Source organism: Equus asinus, chromosome 7, assembly GCF_041296235.1.
Source record: "Equus asinus isolate D_3611 breed Donkey chromosome 7, EquAss-T2T_v2, whole genome shotgun sequence".
NCBI classification, from domain to species: domain Eukaryota; kingdom Metazoa; phylum Chordata; class Mammalia; order Perissodactyla; family Equidae; genus Equus; species Equus asinus.
The window spans coordinates 78,019,070-78,032,927 of NC_091796.1; the positions used below are offsets into that span (position 1 = coordinate 78,019,070).

Genomic DNA, 13,858 nt, shown 5'->3' on the forward strand with positions numbered 1-13,858 from the left:
TTGGAAGTGGTCAAAGCCATAGATTTATTTTAACTTATTTGTGGTTGGAGAAAATAGAATTCCATTGGCTCCCAATAAAAGCACACAAATAGGCATACCCATAAGATCAACACTATTTTTTGCATGTGAAGTTACATGATCCTTGCTTCTTTGGACCATCTGCCATTTCAGCTCTATTAGGCTCCTGGAATTCTTTGGTTTACTAAAATAACTAACCTTTATAAGTTCTGAATAGGAAAAATTCTATTAATAAAGAAATGTTCCATAAAGGCAGCCAATAATAGTCAAATAATCAGTAGGGAAGAAATAAAAAAATGCTCTAAATCTCCAACAGCTGCTTGTAAAACAAAGTAGCCTGCATTACTTAAAGATGAATCTTTATTTGGCAAAATTCTTTTGGAAACCTGAGCAAGAGGAGGGGCTATCAACCAAATGGCCTTCAGCAATGAATCTCTCCTCAGTGGGCCTCAGTTTTTCTGTGTGGGGACTGGGAAGTGGGGAGATGCATCACTCATTCCAGTCTGCATATGAGTGTTTGTATTCTTCATTCAAGCAAAGGTCTCCAACCACTGAGAGGAAGGAATATTACTTTCCTTTTTCCTTTTTTGAAGACACCCGAAAAACAAGCAAAGCTACTGAAAATAAAATCTCTAAGGAGGACGGGGCAGGGGGAGCAGGAAAGGTTATACTCTGTTCCCTTCGTTAACATCCACCAGGGATTTCCCAGTGGAGCCCAGACTCCTAGCCATGAGCTATACATTAAAGGAGAATTGTCATGTTGTATCACCAGATCATATCAATTCCATTTGTTCCTAAGAAGAAAGCAGGTCACCTGGTGTTCTTTTTCAGCTGAAGAATGACAAACAAGATCATATCTAGCAAGCCTGCATATACTCCAAAATCTTTTAAGCTTTCCAAGTTCTAAAACTGCATCAGTAAATGGACTAAAAGATGATCTAATCTGTGGGTAAAATCTTAATCCAGGATTGCTAACACCTGGACCTCTAGGGTCAGGAATTCCATAAATTCCTTAATTTTATATGCAAAACTATATGCATATGTACATTTTTCTGAAATGAGTGTTCATAGCATTTAGACTTACAAAGAGGTTTAGGACTCAAAAAGAGTTACAAATGGCTGATTTAACAAACAAGATATTTTCACACTATCTTCTCTTTACAAAATAAAAAGTCTCCTAAAATATTCACCTACATAATATATACAACAAGGAATTCCTCTGCCACAACCTTCTGTATCAGCTCTTCCTCGTCAGCCCATGGAAAATGCTATCACCACTTGATCTGTATAACACCATTGGCAGCATGCCTACAAAGAAGAAGGTACAATCACAGGCAAGAGACTGAGTCTAGGCCTGGTTCTGCTATGGATTAGATCTACCGTTTCAAACTGCTCTAGGCCTCAGTTTCATGTGGGAATGAAACCTGTCCAACTACACCCAAAGGTTACTGGGAGGATTAATACGAAATGAAAGTGCTTTAGCAGATAAAGGGCTAAAAATATATGATATAAAATAAAGGCAAGGAGAAGAAGAAAAAATTAGCCCAAAGTCACAAAGCACGGATGGAACACTAGAGTTGAATCTCCCCCTGTTAAAGTGTGCCATTATTTCAGATGAAGGAGAACATATGGCATGCCAGGTCCCCAAGTGAGCTTAATCAGGAATGCACTGAGTTATTAAAAAAACCCAAGTTATAACTACTTTATGGGGTGCTTCACTGGCCTGGAGCGCAGTTAGTAGTGAATTCCTGCACCTCTGCTATACCCATATATTGTCAACACAGAAAGGTTGAGTGGTGATGTAATGTCTGAGGCCAGGCATTCAAGGCCGTTTTGTTAGATTCACGGGGTACAAGTCAGCTCTTTTCTCCAGGGAATGAGATAGGATGATTTAATTAACATAGTTTTGGGGGCCTTGCCATCTATCAAGTTCAAAAGAAAGACCTGTGTAAGTGATCCCAGGACTCAGCCACTCCAGCGCTCAGCCTTTCAAGGAAATTTTATTACACTTTCTCCTTCCTTGCCCATCCCACTTTCAGCAAGATGTAGGGACTATTAGGTCAGGTGTTAGAAGAGACTAAAGCAAGAGAAGATTATACTGTCCATTTCCAGGTCACACATACCTGGTAGCCTGAAAGACTTCCCAGAAGGCTGAGCTGCTCTGCTGGACTCTCACAATCTAGGGCAAGAGCCGTTTAAGGCATTGCACAAGAAAGGGAACAAAACCGAGTGCTGTCTTAAAGTGAGTGCCAGAAAAACTAGCAGGTGGACAATTGGCCTTCTTTTTTAACCCTGTTAAGAGACTGGCTCACTGAGTATACAGAGGGGAATGTGAAGCTTGGGAGACAGAATGTACCCAGTCAGGCTTCAGGGAGAAAATGAAAAACAACTAGAAAAAATCCAAGTATGATACGAAAGGAAGGAGGAGAACCCTTGGGTTCAGGTAACCTCCACGGGAAAGAATGCTGTTTTACTACAAGATTCCTCACTACACTACAAGACTAGAAGGTGGGCTGGTTTAAAAAAAAAAAGTTCAAGGCTTTATTTGGGGCTAATTGTTTCTGCTGATGCCCAGCCAATCTTATGTCACTTTATCTGATGACAGAAGTTATTAAACTTGAATAATTAAAAGATTATACTAGAAATAAACAAACCATGTATTTTTAGCCCAAAGTGGGGAAGACAGATTGTATACAGGGTTTTGAATGAGAATCTCAAAGAGGGTGCTATCTAGCAGGCATGTGAATGGTCTACCATAGCATCTGGCACACAGTAGACGCTCAGTAAATACCTGCTTTCTTATTTTAAAAGATGGAGGGGAAAAAAGCATGAAGTTAGGAAGGGCTCAGTAGGAGACGGCAAAAAGAACTTGTCTCCACCCACCTGTGAATTAGTGACAGACCACAAAACTAAAGACGAGAGAAAAACATCCTGCTGAAGCACAGAGGTTTCAAATTGGGGGCTGTAGAGCAGAATAGGTATGGTGCACAGATTTGTTCTATCCATACAACGAAGTATGAAATTGTTGCAATACATAAAAATCAGGAGACTCTACATAAAAATCTTTATTTCTGGCTTCCCTGGAAAAAAACCAGACACCCTCAGGGCAACAACGGCTGAAGCTGAGTCAAAGCTTCATTTAGATGGGATTCATTTAGACTTGGTTGAGGTGGGCTCTCTAGTTGGCCACAATCTCCGCCACTCCACATGGTTTACTTCTAGCCCAATTCACTTATTTGCTGCTTGCCTTGCTTCTGTTGGCATTAAGTTGTGACCTTTTTGTATGGTGAAAAGGAGTCTCTACTAAGAGCTCAAAAATCTGGGCTCTAATCCTAGCTCAGCTACAAATTTGTATACGTCTTGTGTATCTAACCTCTCTGAGCCTGTTTTCTCATCTGTAAAAGGAGGGTTTGTACAAAATGATCTCCAACAGCTCTATAATTAAAATTCATCTACAATGGTGGCAATGAGAATGAGCATGGGGGGAGACACAAAGTAGGTTCAGCCTATTTCACACTTTATTCCTTGAGCTTAGTTTCTTGAAATATTAATTTCATTTTGAGGCTAAAGAATTAGTGAATCTAGGACAGTCTAATAAGAAGTACAAGCTCTCTGACATAATATCTGGGTCCATTTGTGTGGACTGAGTGATCTCATTGCAATTAAAAGCCAGAAGACTGTTTCAGATAGATAAGTCACTTACTGCCTTTCTTGACCACACTCATTCCTATTATGGAAATTCTCAGATTATTCTCTGGGATGGTTATCCAGCCCATGACTAAATGAAGAGTTCCAGAGCACAGAGCCTCGGGCTGTGGGTGTTCTCAAAGTATACAAGAGCAAGATCAACTATAAAGACCAATATAAGGAAAGGGTAGGCTTTGGAATTTGAAAGCAGCAAAAAAGATCCTGTCTGGACTAGTCAAAGAATATACATGTCAGTCCTGCAGATCATACTGTAACCGTGGCAGCTGCTGCCTTCGCCCTGAGTGTGGAAAGTCAGAGCCTATAAATCACCTTTGAGAGACATATTCCAGGAATGAGACAGTAAGTTTGGCCTCCTGTGCCACTTAAAAAGTATAAGCTCAGCAGATTAGTTTCACTGAAAATCTATTATTTAATTCATCCTCCTAAAGCCCCTGGAAGTTGAGCAGGGAAAATGGTACTTATCAATCCTGATTTACAGTTAGAGAAGCCTTAGGCCCAGAAAGCTAAACACCACATATTGACCAAAGTACTCAAGATTCACTTCAATAAATATTTATTGTGTTCTGTGTGTCAGGCATTGGAAACAAGACAAAGATGAATTAGCTACATTTCTTATTCCCCAAGGAGTGAAAAAAACAGCCAAACATAAATCTCTATTTCCTATTGCCTAGGTTAAACACTTCTGATAATCTATAGGGTGAATATCAATAAACTTTAAAGACTTTAACTCTGAAACAGATTCAAAGTTAGAGTCAACGACTTCACATCCTCCTTCAGCCATGCACAACCATTTACCCCAACCAAAAAGCAGTCTAGTTTGTCAGAGCGCATGTAGTACCCCATAAGCTCTTCCCTTAGGCCAAAAGCCACAAATAATAAATCAGTCAAATCTGGAGTGAGAAAATCAAAAACCACTCAATGTTTTTATCATTATATATAACTAGAAAGGCAAAACAACTACATCCTGTCATTGAACATAACGAGGACCATCACAAAACACCTTGTGTGGCTCTGCCTGTGGCAACACCTGTCTCAATGTATCTGGGCAAAATGGATAATTATAATCTAGGTCAGAGGTTCTCAGCCAGGGGCAATGTACCCCCTAGGGGACATGTGGCAATATCTGGAGACATTTTTGGTTGTCTGGGGGACGGACGGCTAGGGGAGATATTTCTGGCCTCTAGCAGGGAGAGACCAGGGGTGCTACTAACCATCCTGTAACACACAGGACAGCCCCACACAACAAAGAGTTATTTGACCAAAATACTGATAGTGCCGAGGTTGAGAAACCATGGTCCAGGTGCTCTACATATTGGCTAGAGGTCTTTGTTCTGAGTCTTTTAAGGACTCCATGCAGACAGATTCTGGCTGCTAATACAGGAACAGAAAGAAAACAACATTCATTTTCTTTTACCTCTTTTATCTCTCCTTCAGCCCCTGTGTCTCTGGTAATATAGCCTAATAAACCATTACATTTAGTGCCTACTCTTTATTGTTCAATGAAATAAGGATCACATGCATAGAGGGTGACAGAAAACAGAAAATCAACAAAAGCAAAGAAGAAAGGAAAAAAGGAAAAAAGTGAGGGTGGGAGGGGCTCGAGTGTCATTTCCACAGCTAAATGAAACTAAATCAACCATTCTGCAGAGTACACAATTATCTGCTCTATTGTGACTCCAATCATCTCTAAAAATCATTTGTTCTCACCCACGCAATAAATTGCCTGTAAAATCTAAGTCATTCAGGCATTTTGGCCTCTCCAAGGAGACATCGCTTATATAACTGAGGCCACCTGGTGATTCAAAGCATGGATGGCAGCTAGGTAGGCCCTAGGACTCCAAATTGAATATACATTCTCAATTTGGATAAATATTCTCTATTAATAAAAGGAGAAATCCCTAGCCTGGACAACTTAAAAGATATTCTCAATTTCTTTAACGTTCAACTCAATTCAACAAGCATTTATTATTGTCTTACTACATGCAGGCATACCTCAGAGATGTTGCAGATTTGGTTCCAGACCACCACAATAAAGTGAATATTGTAATAAAGTGAATTACATGAATTCTTTTGTTTCCCAGTGCATATAAAATTTATGTTTAGACCATACTGTAGTCTGTTAAGTGTGCAACAGCATTATGTTTAAAAAACCAATGTACATACCTTAATCAAAAAATACATCATTGCTAAAAAATGCTAACCATCATCTGAGCCTTCAGTGAGCCATAACATTTTTGCTGGTGGAGGGTCTTGCCTGAATGTGATGGCCGCTGATTGATGAGGGTGGGGGTTGCTGAAGGTTGGGGTGACTATGGGAGTTTCTTAAAATAAGACAACAATGAAGTTTCCGGCATCCATTGACTCTTCATTTCACAAATGATTTCTCTAGCATGTGATACTGTTGGATAACATTTTATCTACAGGAGACCTTCTTTCAAAATTGGAATCAATTGAGGCTGGCCCCAAGGCCTAGTGGTGAAGTTTGGCATGCTCTGCTTCAGTGGTCCATGTTTGGTTCCTGGGTAGGGACCTACACCACTTGTTGGCGGCCATGCTGTGGCAGTGACCCACATACAAAATAGAGAAAGATTGGCACAGATGTTAGCTCAGGGTGAATCTTCCAAAGGAAAAAAAGAAAATTGGAGTCAATCCTCTCAGACCCTGCCACTGCTTTATTAACTAAGTTTATGCAGTATTCTAAATCCTTTGTTGTCATTTCAACAATTTTCACAGCGTCTTCACCAGGAGTAGATTCTGTCTCAAGAAACCAGTTTCTTTGCTCACACATAAGAAGCAACTCCTTATCTGTTAAAGTTTTATCACGAGATTGCAGCAATTCAGTCACATCTTCAGTTCTCTTGCTATTTCTACCACATCTGCAGTTACTTCCTCTACTGAGGTCTTGAACCCCTCAAAATCCATGAGGATTGGAAGCAACTTCTTCCAAACTCCTCTTAACACTGATATTTTGACCTCTTCCCATGAAATCACAAATGTTCTTAATGGTATCTAGCAGGGTGAATCCTTTCCAGAAGGTTTTCTTTTTTTTTTTAAAGATTTTATTTTTTTCCTTTTTTCTCCCCAAAGCCCCCTGGTACATAGTTGTATATTCTTTGTTGTGGGTCCTTCTAGTTGTGGCACGTGGGACGCTGCCTCAGGTGGTCTGATGAGCAGTGCCATGTCCGCACCCAGGATTGGAACCAACGAAATACTGGGCCGCCTGCAGTGGAGTGCGCAAACTTAACCACTTGGCCACGGGGCCAGCCCACAGAAGGTTTTCAATTTACTTCGCCGGATCTATCAGAGGAATCACTATCTATGGCAGCTGTAGCCTTATAAAACATATTTCTTAAATACTATAACTTAAATGTCGAAATTACTCCTTGATCCACTGGTTGCAGAATTGATATTGTGTTAGCAAGCATGAAAACAACACTAATCTCATTGAAAGTCTCCAGGAAAGCTCTTGGGTGACCAGTACATTGTCAATGAACAGTAATATTTTGAAAGGAATCTTTTTTTCTGAGCAATAAGTCTCAACAGTGGACTTAAAATATTCAGTAAACCATGCTGTAAACCTATGCTGTCAGCAAAGCTTTATTGTTCCATTTATAGAGCACAGGCAGAATACATTTAGCATAATTCTTAAAGACCCTAAGCTATTCAGAATGGTAAATGAGCATTGGCTTCAACCTAAGGTTACCAGCTGCATTAGCCACTAACAAGAGAGTTAGCCTGTCCTTTGAAGCTTTAAAGCCAGGCAGTGACTTTACTTCTCTAGCTATGAAATTCCTAGACAGCAACGTCTTCCAATATAAGATTGTTTCGTCTACACTGAAAATCTGTTGGTTAGTGTAGCCACCTTCCTTAATGATCTTAGCTCAATCTTCTGGAGAACTTGCTGCAGCTTCCACACCAGCATCTGCTACTTCACCTGCACTTTTATGTCATGGATACAGCTTCTTTCCTTAAACCTCATGAGCCAACCTCTGCTGGTTTCAAACTTTTCTTCTGCAGCATCCTCACCCCTCTCAGCCTTCAGAAAATTGAAGAGAGTGAGGGCCTTGCTGTGGATTAGGCTTTAGCTTAAGGGAATGTTGTGGCTGGTTTGATCTTCTATTCAGACCATTAAAACTTCCTCCACATCAGCAAGAAGGCTGTTTCACTTTCTTATCATTCATGTGTTCATTGGAGTACTTTTAACTTCTTTTAAGAACTTTTCCTTTGCATTCACAACTTGACTAACTGGCACAAGAGGCCTAGCTTTCAGCCTATCTTTTGACCTGCCTTCCTCACTGAGCTTAATCGTTCTAACTTTTGATTTAAGTGAGAGATGTGCCACTCTTCCCTTCACCTGAACACTTACAGGTCATTGTAGGGTTATTAGTTGGCCTAATTTCAATATTTTTGTGTCTTGGGGAATAGGGAGGCCTGAGGAGAGGGAGAGAGACAGAGCAATGGCTGGTTGGTGGAGCACACACAACATTTATTATGTTTGCCATCTTACATAGGCACAGTTCAAGATACCCCAAAACAATTACAATACTGACATGAAAGAGCACTGATCACAGATCCCCATAACAAATATAATAATAATGAAAAAGGTTGAAATATTGTGAAAATTACAAAATGTGACACAGAAACATGAAGTGAGCAAATGCTGATGGAAAAATGGCGCTGATAGACTTGTTTAATGCAGAGTTGCCACAAACCTTCAATTTTTAAAGAGCACAATATCTGTGAAATGCAATAAAACAAGGTACGCCTGTATACTAATCCTAAAGCCATGATGTCGAAGAACCTCTAGCAACCTCTAGCAGTTAAAGGAGAAAAATCCTAGCTATTGCCTTGAAAAGCAGGGTCTTCACAGGTTCTCAAAGAGCTATTTCTTTTATGAAACTTGCCCACAAATAACTCTAAAGAGGTGGAGTACAGCATGTGTGAATATACGTCAAAATTTGACATAGTTGATGGACCTAAAGAGAACACTAAGCATTAACCAGAGACTAAGGTTTCTGTTTTTTCCAATCTAGACGTGAAGGAGCAATAAGATTTGTTGTGTTTGAAAAGGAAAAAAACCTGTTTCTTTGATCAATCTTTCTTTATATTTGTCTTTAGTCAGCTTCATTACTCAGACCAGCCTCAGACCAGTCCAAGTGATCCACTCACTGACATCCTCTTCAGAAATTCTATGGCCAAGACAGACAGGTGCAAGAATGCTAAGCATGTTTTAAAAATGCCAGCTCTAAGTCAACATCAGTATCTCGATTCCCAGAGAGAGTATGAAAAGGCTGGAAACTCACAGCTTGGGCTCTCCTGCTCAGTTGTGATGCTGGCAATAAAAAGGAAAAGAGTCAGCATCTGGCCTCCTCTCAAACAAAGCTGCTCAGCCCATTTCATCCAAGAAAAAAATGCCATCCTAAGGGGCTATTCAGGATCTATGTCTCTTGGAGGGTACTTAGTTTGTTTCATTCATCATTGTGTTTTACTGATACAAAAAAAGGTCTATCTTTTTTTGGCAGGCTAATTTTCCATGGACCTCCTCCTTTCTTTTGAAGTGATACATTCTCAGAATCTTAAAATCTGTTCACAAACTTGGCAGAGCTAGGTTGCTCAGAACCATATTCTGCCCAGCCTTGGTTTACGGTGAGTGCCTCATATTACCCAATGGCAGTTCTGATGAGGAAACTCACTATTAAGCCAGAACGTCCCCACACACTCATTGTTCCTCTCAATTGTTTCCACCTGACTTGATGCTAAAGCGAAATAAAGACCAGTACAGAAACAGCAATCCAAGAGGAGCATGAGTGTGGGATGCAGGAGGCAGAAGGCACTTACCTGGTCACGATCTCCTGCAAAACAGCAGCTTTTCATGGTGCAAGAGTTGAAGTAACCCTGATTGTCAAACTGAAACACAGGCAGGCGGGAGTGGATGTCATAGAGCACAGGGGGCAGGCGACGCCTCAGGGCCAGGAGCTGGGTCCCATTGCTGTTGAATCGCACACTCATAGCACTTTGAAGGGATAGGTTGCCACCATAGCGCAGGAGAGAACTGGAAGGCAGAAAGCACAGGAATCAGGCATGAAGGAGGTTGGACAAGAGTCTACAAAATACACCACATTTATTTCTCCCCAACATGTGCCCAGAGCATCCTGCGATGCTTGTACACCTGAATTTCGGCATAGAGGTATTTCTATGCAGTGGGCTAGAAGGTAATAATGAGGACAGGACAGCTCCTTGATTATATTAAAGCAAGTTATTTAACCTGTCGATTCCCCTTTTCAATCCACAAAAGGTGAATTACCAGTAAATTTATGGGAAAAAGATAACACAAGCATATTGAAAGAAGAGACATATTAAAACGATTGCTTATTTCATTTACCCCAGCTAACTGCATATTCAAATAGATACTTGTCAAGATTGTAGGAAGTGAGTTGTGTCCACTGCCACTGGCTAATCCTGGATGGCATTTAAGGGGTGTATTTATCCTTTATTTTAGAATTACAAGAACCATTAGCAAGAAAAACAGATACGTTATTGTTTATTCTGGATATTTTTTCAATAATAATCACTTAATTATTTAGGCATTTATTTTTGAATTTTTAATCTGTTTACAGAAGTTTTATATTCCCTACAGCATGACTTGAGAGTAAATATTAAAGAAAAATTTTAAATTAAATGCAGGGGCCGGCCTTGTGGCCGAGTGGTTAAGTTTGCACACTCTGCTTTGGCGGCCCAGGGTTTCGCTCATTCGGATCCTGGGCACGGACATGGCACTGCTCATCGGGCCACGCTGAGGCAGCATCCCACATGCCACAACTAGAAGGACCTACAACTAAAACGTACAACTATGTACTGGGGGTGGTTTGGGGGAGAAAAACCAAAAAAAAAAAAAAAAGATTGGCAACAGTTGTTAGCTCAGGTGCCAATCTTTAAAAAAATATAAATAAATAAAAAAATAAATTAAATGCAGAGCAAGTAGTTACAACAATTGGAAAGGCAAGATGACTTGTTTCCCTTTACAATTCCCAACAAGTTTATATTTAGTTTTGAAAATACTTTGGTTAATATATGTGATTCCATTTATCCAGCTTTACTAGGGAGTGGTATACTCTGGTTGCCTAATACTCTTCCGTAGTTTCATAATGTTCATAACATTTAATAAAAAGTCACATAGTATGGTTCTAAATAATTTCTTTTGATGACTCAGAAGATATGTCCATTTTACAGTGAACTAGGATGGCCATGAACATTAACCAATTATATAGTACTAAGCAAGAAACGGCGTGTGTGGGGGTGTGTCTGTGTGTATCTGTGTGTGCTTTATCTTTCTAGTAGTCAGTATCCATGATTACCCGGACACTATTTTATTATGGAGGAATGAATGCTGACTGTCCGTGTCACAACCAACTTTTCTTTCTTCAATTCTTGGAGCACTGAATTACTGGTAGGAAAGTAAGGTTAGGTATATGCATCAGGGATGCTGCAGAAATGAGTACCACTTGCTCTGCTTCACACAGACATTGCTTCTGTTTACTACAAACTATAAAAAAGTTTATAAATTATAGGGAATTGCAGAACTGGAAAGGGGCTTGAGATACCTAAATTACAGCCTAGCAGATTTATTTGAATAACTTTTTTTTTTTTTTAGATTGGCACCTGAGCTAACAACTGTTGCCAATCTTCTTTTTTTTTTTCCTGCTTTTTTTCTCCCCCAACCCCCCCAGTACATAGTTGTATATCTTAGTTGTGGGTCTTTCTAGTTGTGGCATGTGGGACGCCACCTCAACATGCCCTAATGAGCGGTACCATGTCCGCGCCCAGGATCCGAACCCTGGGCTGCCGAAGCAGAGTGTGCAGACTTAACCACTTGGCCACCGGGCCAGCCCCTGAATAACTTTTAAGAAAGAAGTTTTAATGGTATTTTACTAAGTGAAAACTTAAAGAACTATATGCTATCAGAAGAGATTTAATATTGAATGAAGATAATATTTTCTTCCTTTTTTTTTTTTTAGCAAGAGAGTGATGGGCAAGATTAAGGAGACAAGAAAGGAGATACCCTATAGGAAAAGGAACCCCTGAAACCACAGTGCAAAGGCAGCTGCCAATCTGGCCTGGTCATAAAAACAGTCTGCACCACCACTAGCCAGTCGGTCCTGTGCCCTGCAAAGCAGTCTTCTCACCACAGGGAAGAATGCTCTGGTACAGCAGCTGTGTGTGGAAATAAGGCTTGGGCAAAACAGACTTTAATCTTCTTATGATTGGAATGGAAGGAAGAAGAGACCTAGAAAACGGTCCCTAGAACTCTAAACATCAAGGAGAAGCCTGGGACACCTGAAGGCCCCCAAGTAATAATCCCTGCAGAGAAATGTTCTTATAATGGTCCTAAACACAGGCCACATCCACTCACATACAGAGAATGAATGCCGGGGCTGTTAGAGCCCAGGCATTTCCTTTACAGGGTGCCCTAGCTGCCACAGGCATGTGGTGTTATCTAAACACTGAGCTCAAAAACAATGAGAGGCTTTCAATCCAAGACCAGCATGGAGTGAGCAAATAAACCAGCATCTGTAGGACTGAAGAGGAGTTGGGGGTGCAAACAAGACTCAGCAAAAAGAAACTTGGCCAGCCCCACCAGCCATAGCAGCAGGGGTTTGCATCAGCTCAGGCATCCCTGACAGGAAAGCTGGGGCCTCTGGCAAATACCCTTTCTATCTGTTAACAGGAACCTCCTCTGCCCATTCTAGTCAGGCCTGTAGAAGACTGCCCAGGACAGGCATCCAGGCCCATCCCATTCCCACCCCAAGCTCCTTGATCTATGTTTGCAATCTGGCCCCTCTACAGGAGTCTGTTTCTAACTTCTCTCTCACCTATGCTTCCACGCTGGGAACTCCTATCTCTCACACAGAGAGGGTAGATACATAGGAATTCGGCTCCTAGAGTGTTTAGGGGTGCCATCTAAAGAGCAGCAGCTACTAAAACTGAATACTTCATGTTTGGGTGCAACATTCAATTCCTAACAGGGGGATGGAAAGACACCTGAAATCCAGAAAGTGAGCTATGTTAACAGTAATTTCTCAGCAGGGGTTCTGCAGCAGGCTCCTCCTGATGAGAATGGTAAAGATAACTAGTTCATCAGGAAGAAAAGGCTTAGAAGCAGTTTGCGCTCACAGTCAATTTATAAAGATAATGACAAAGATCCTGTAGTTTATGATTCCAGGTGTAATGTGCATGAGAAATTATCTGGGACTTTTAAAAAATGTAGATTCTCAGGATCTACCCCTAGATATTCTAATTCAACTTCGGAAGAGGGCCCAGGAATCTGAATTTCAAACTACACTTTGAGAATCATAGTTTCATTTTGGAATTTTGGGAGAAGAGATGGATGGTAGGTAGGGGGTAGAAACAAGGTAGAGAGAAAGTAAATTGCCAGAGATTCAATGAAAAGTCAACCACGCAATATGGCACTTTTGACAGCCCCATTTCTATTAGCAGAAAGGACTCCAATTCCTTTTGAGGTCAGAGTTCCACTCCACCAACAATGCCTGAAGTGTTTTTTCCTGTTTTCAACACATTCCCTGAAGGAGAAGTTTCTCGTTTCCTTTTGGAGAACTGAGGGTACCCGTACACAAGAATGACCCAATCTTGACTTACTTTCTGGACTCTGATGTTGATAACAGAGATGCCACTATCTCCACTCCTCTAGAGAAAAGAGACTACCATTACACACCCAAATGACCTGAGCAATATCTTGAAATGACTAGCAACAAGTTAAAATGACTTCAAATCAAAATATTCCTATTTAAAAAAAAACAATAAATCTATTCCCAACCTATCTTCAACCAAGAATCTGTCATAAAATGCAACAAGAATGGGGCAGGAGGTGATCCAAGGGTCAGCATGTAAAAGATCCAGGAAGAAAAGCAAGAGAACCTCAGAACATTAGGAAAATATTGCTCACTAGTGTGGTCTCCTGGTTTTTTGTTTTTTTTTGGGCCCCTTGAAAAATACGCAACTGGACTTCTTCATTGCTCTGGTGAGGTAAACAGAATATTTTTACAAGTATTTGGCCAAGGCTAAGGCCTCGAAACAGAAGAGAAATAAGCTGAGGCTGTTTCCAGGGAAAGTAGCA

The 13,858-nt window shown here is 40.7% G+C and overlaps 1 protein-coding gene across 6 annotated transcripts in view; it reads right to left on the bottom strand.

The window, feature by feature from the left end:
• Window positions 1-13,858, bottom strand: part of DCAF5 (DDB1 and CUL4 associated factor 5) — a 115,418-nt gene that overhangs the window by 33,985 nt on the left and 67,575 nt on the right. For 5 of the 6 annotated variants that reach the window (XM_044773854.2, XM_044773855.2, XM_070513861.1 and 2 more), the window contains exon 6: window positions 9,565-9,778. In XM_044773854.2, coding sequence (XP_044629789.1) covers window positions 9,565-9,778 — 214 coding nt within the window. Of the gene's footprint in view, window positions 1-6,803; window positions 9,059-9,564; window positions 9,779-13,858 lie in introns of those variants that run through there. The other variant, XM_070513863.1, reaches the window with a different exon arrangement.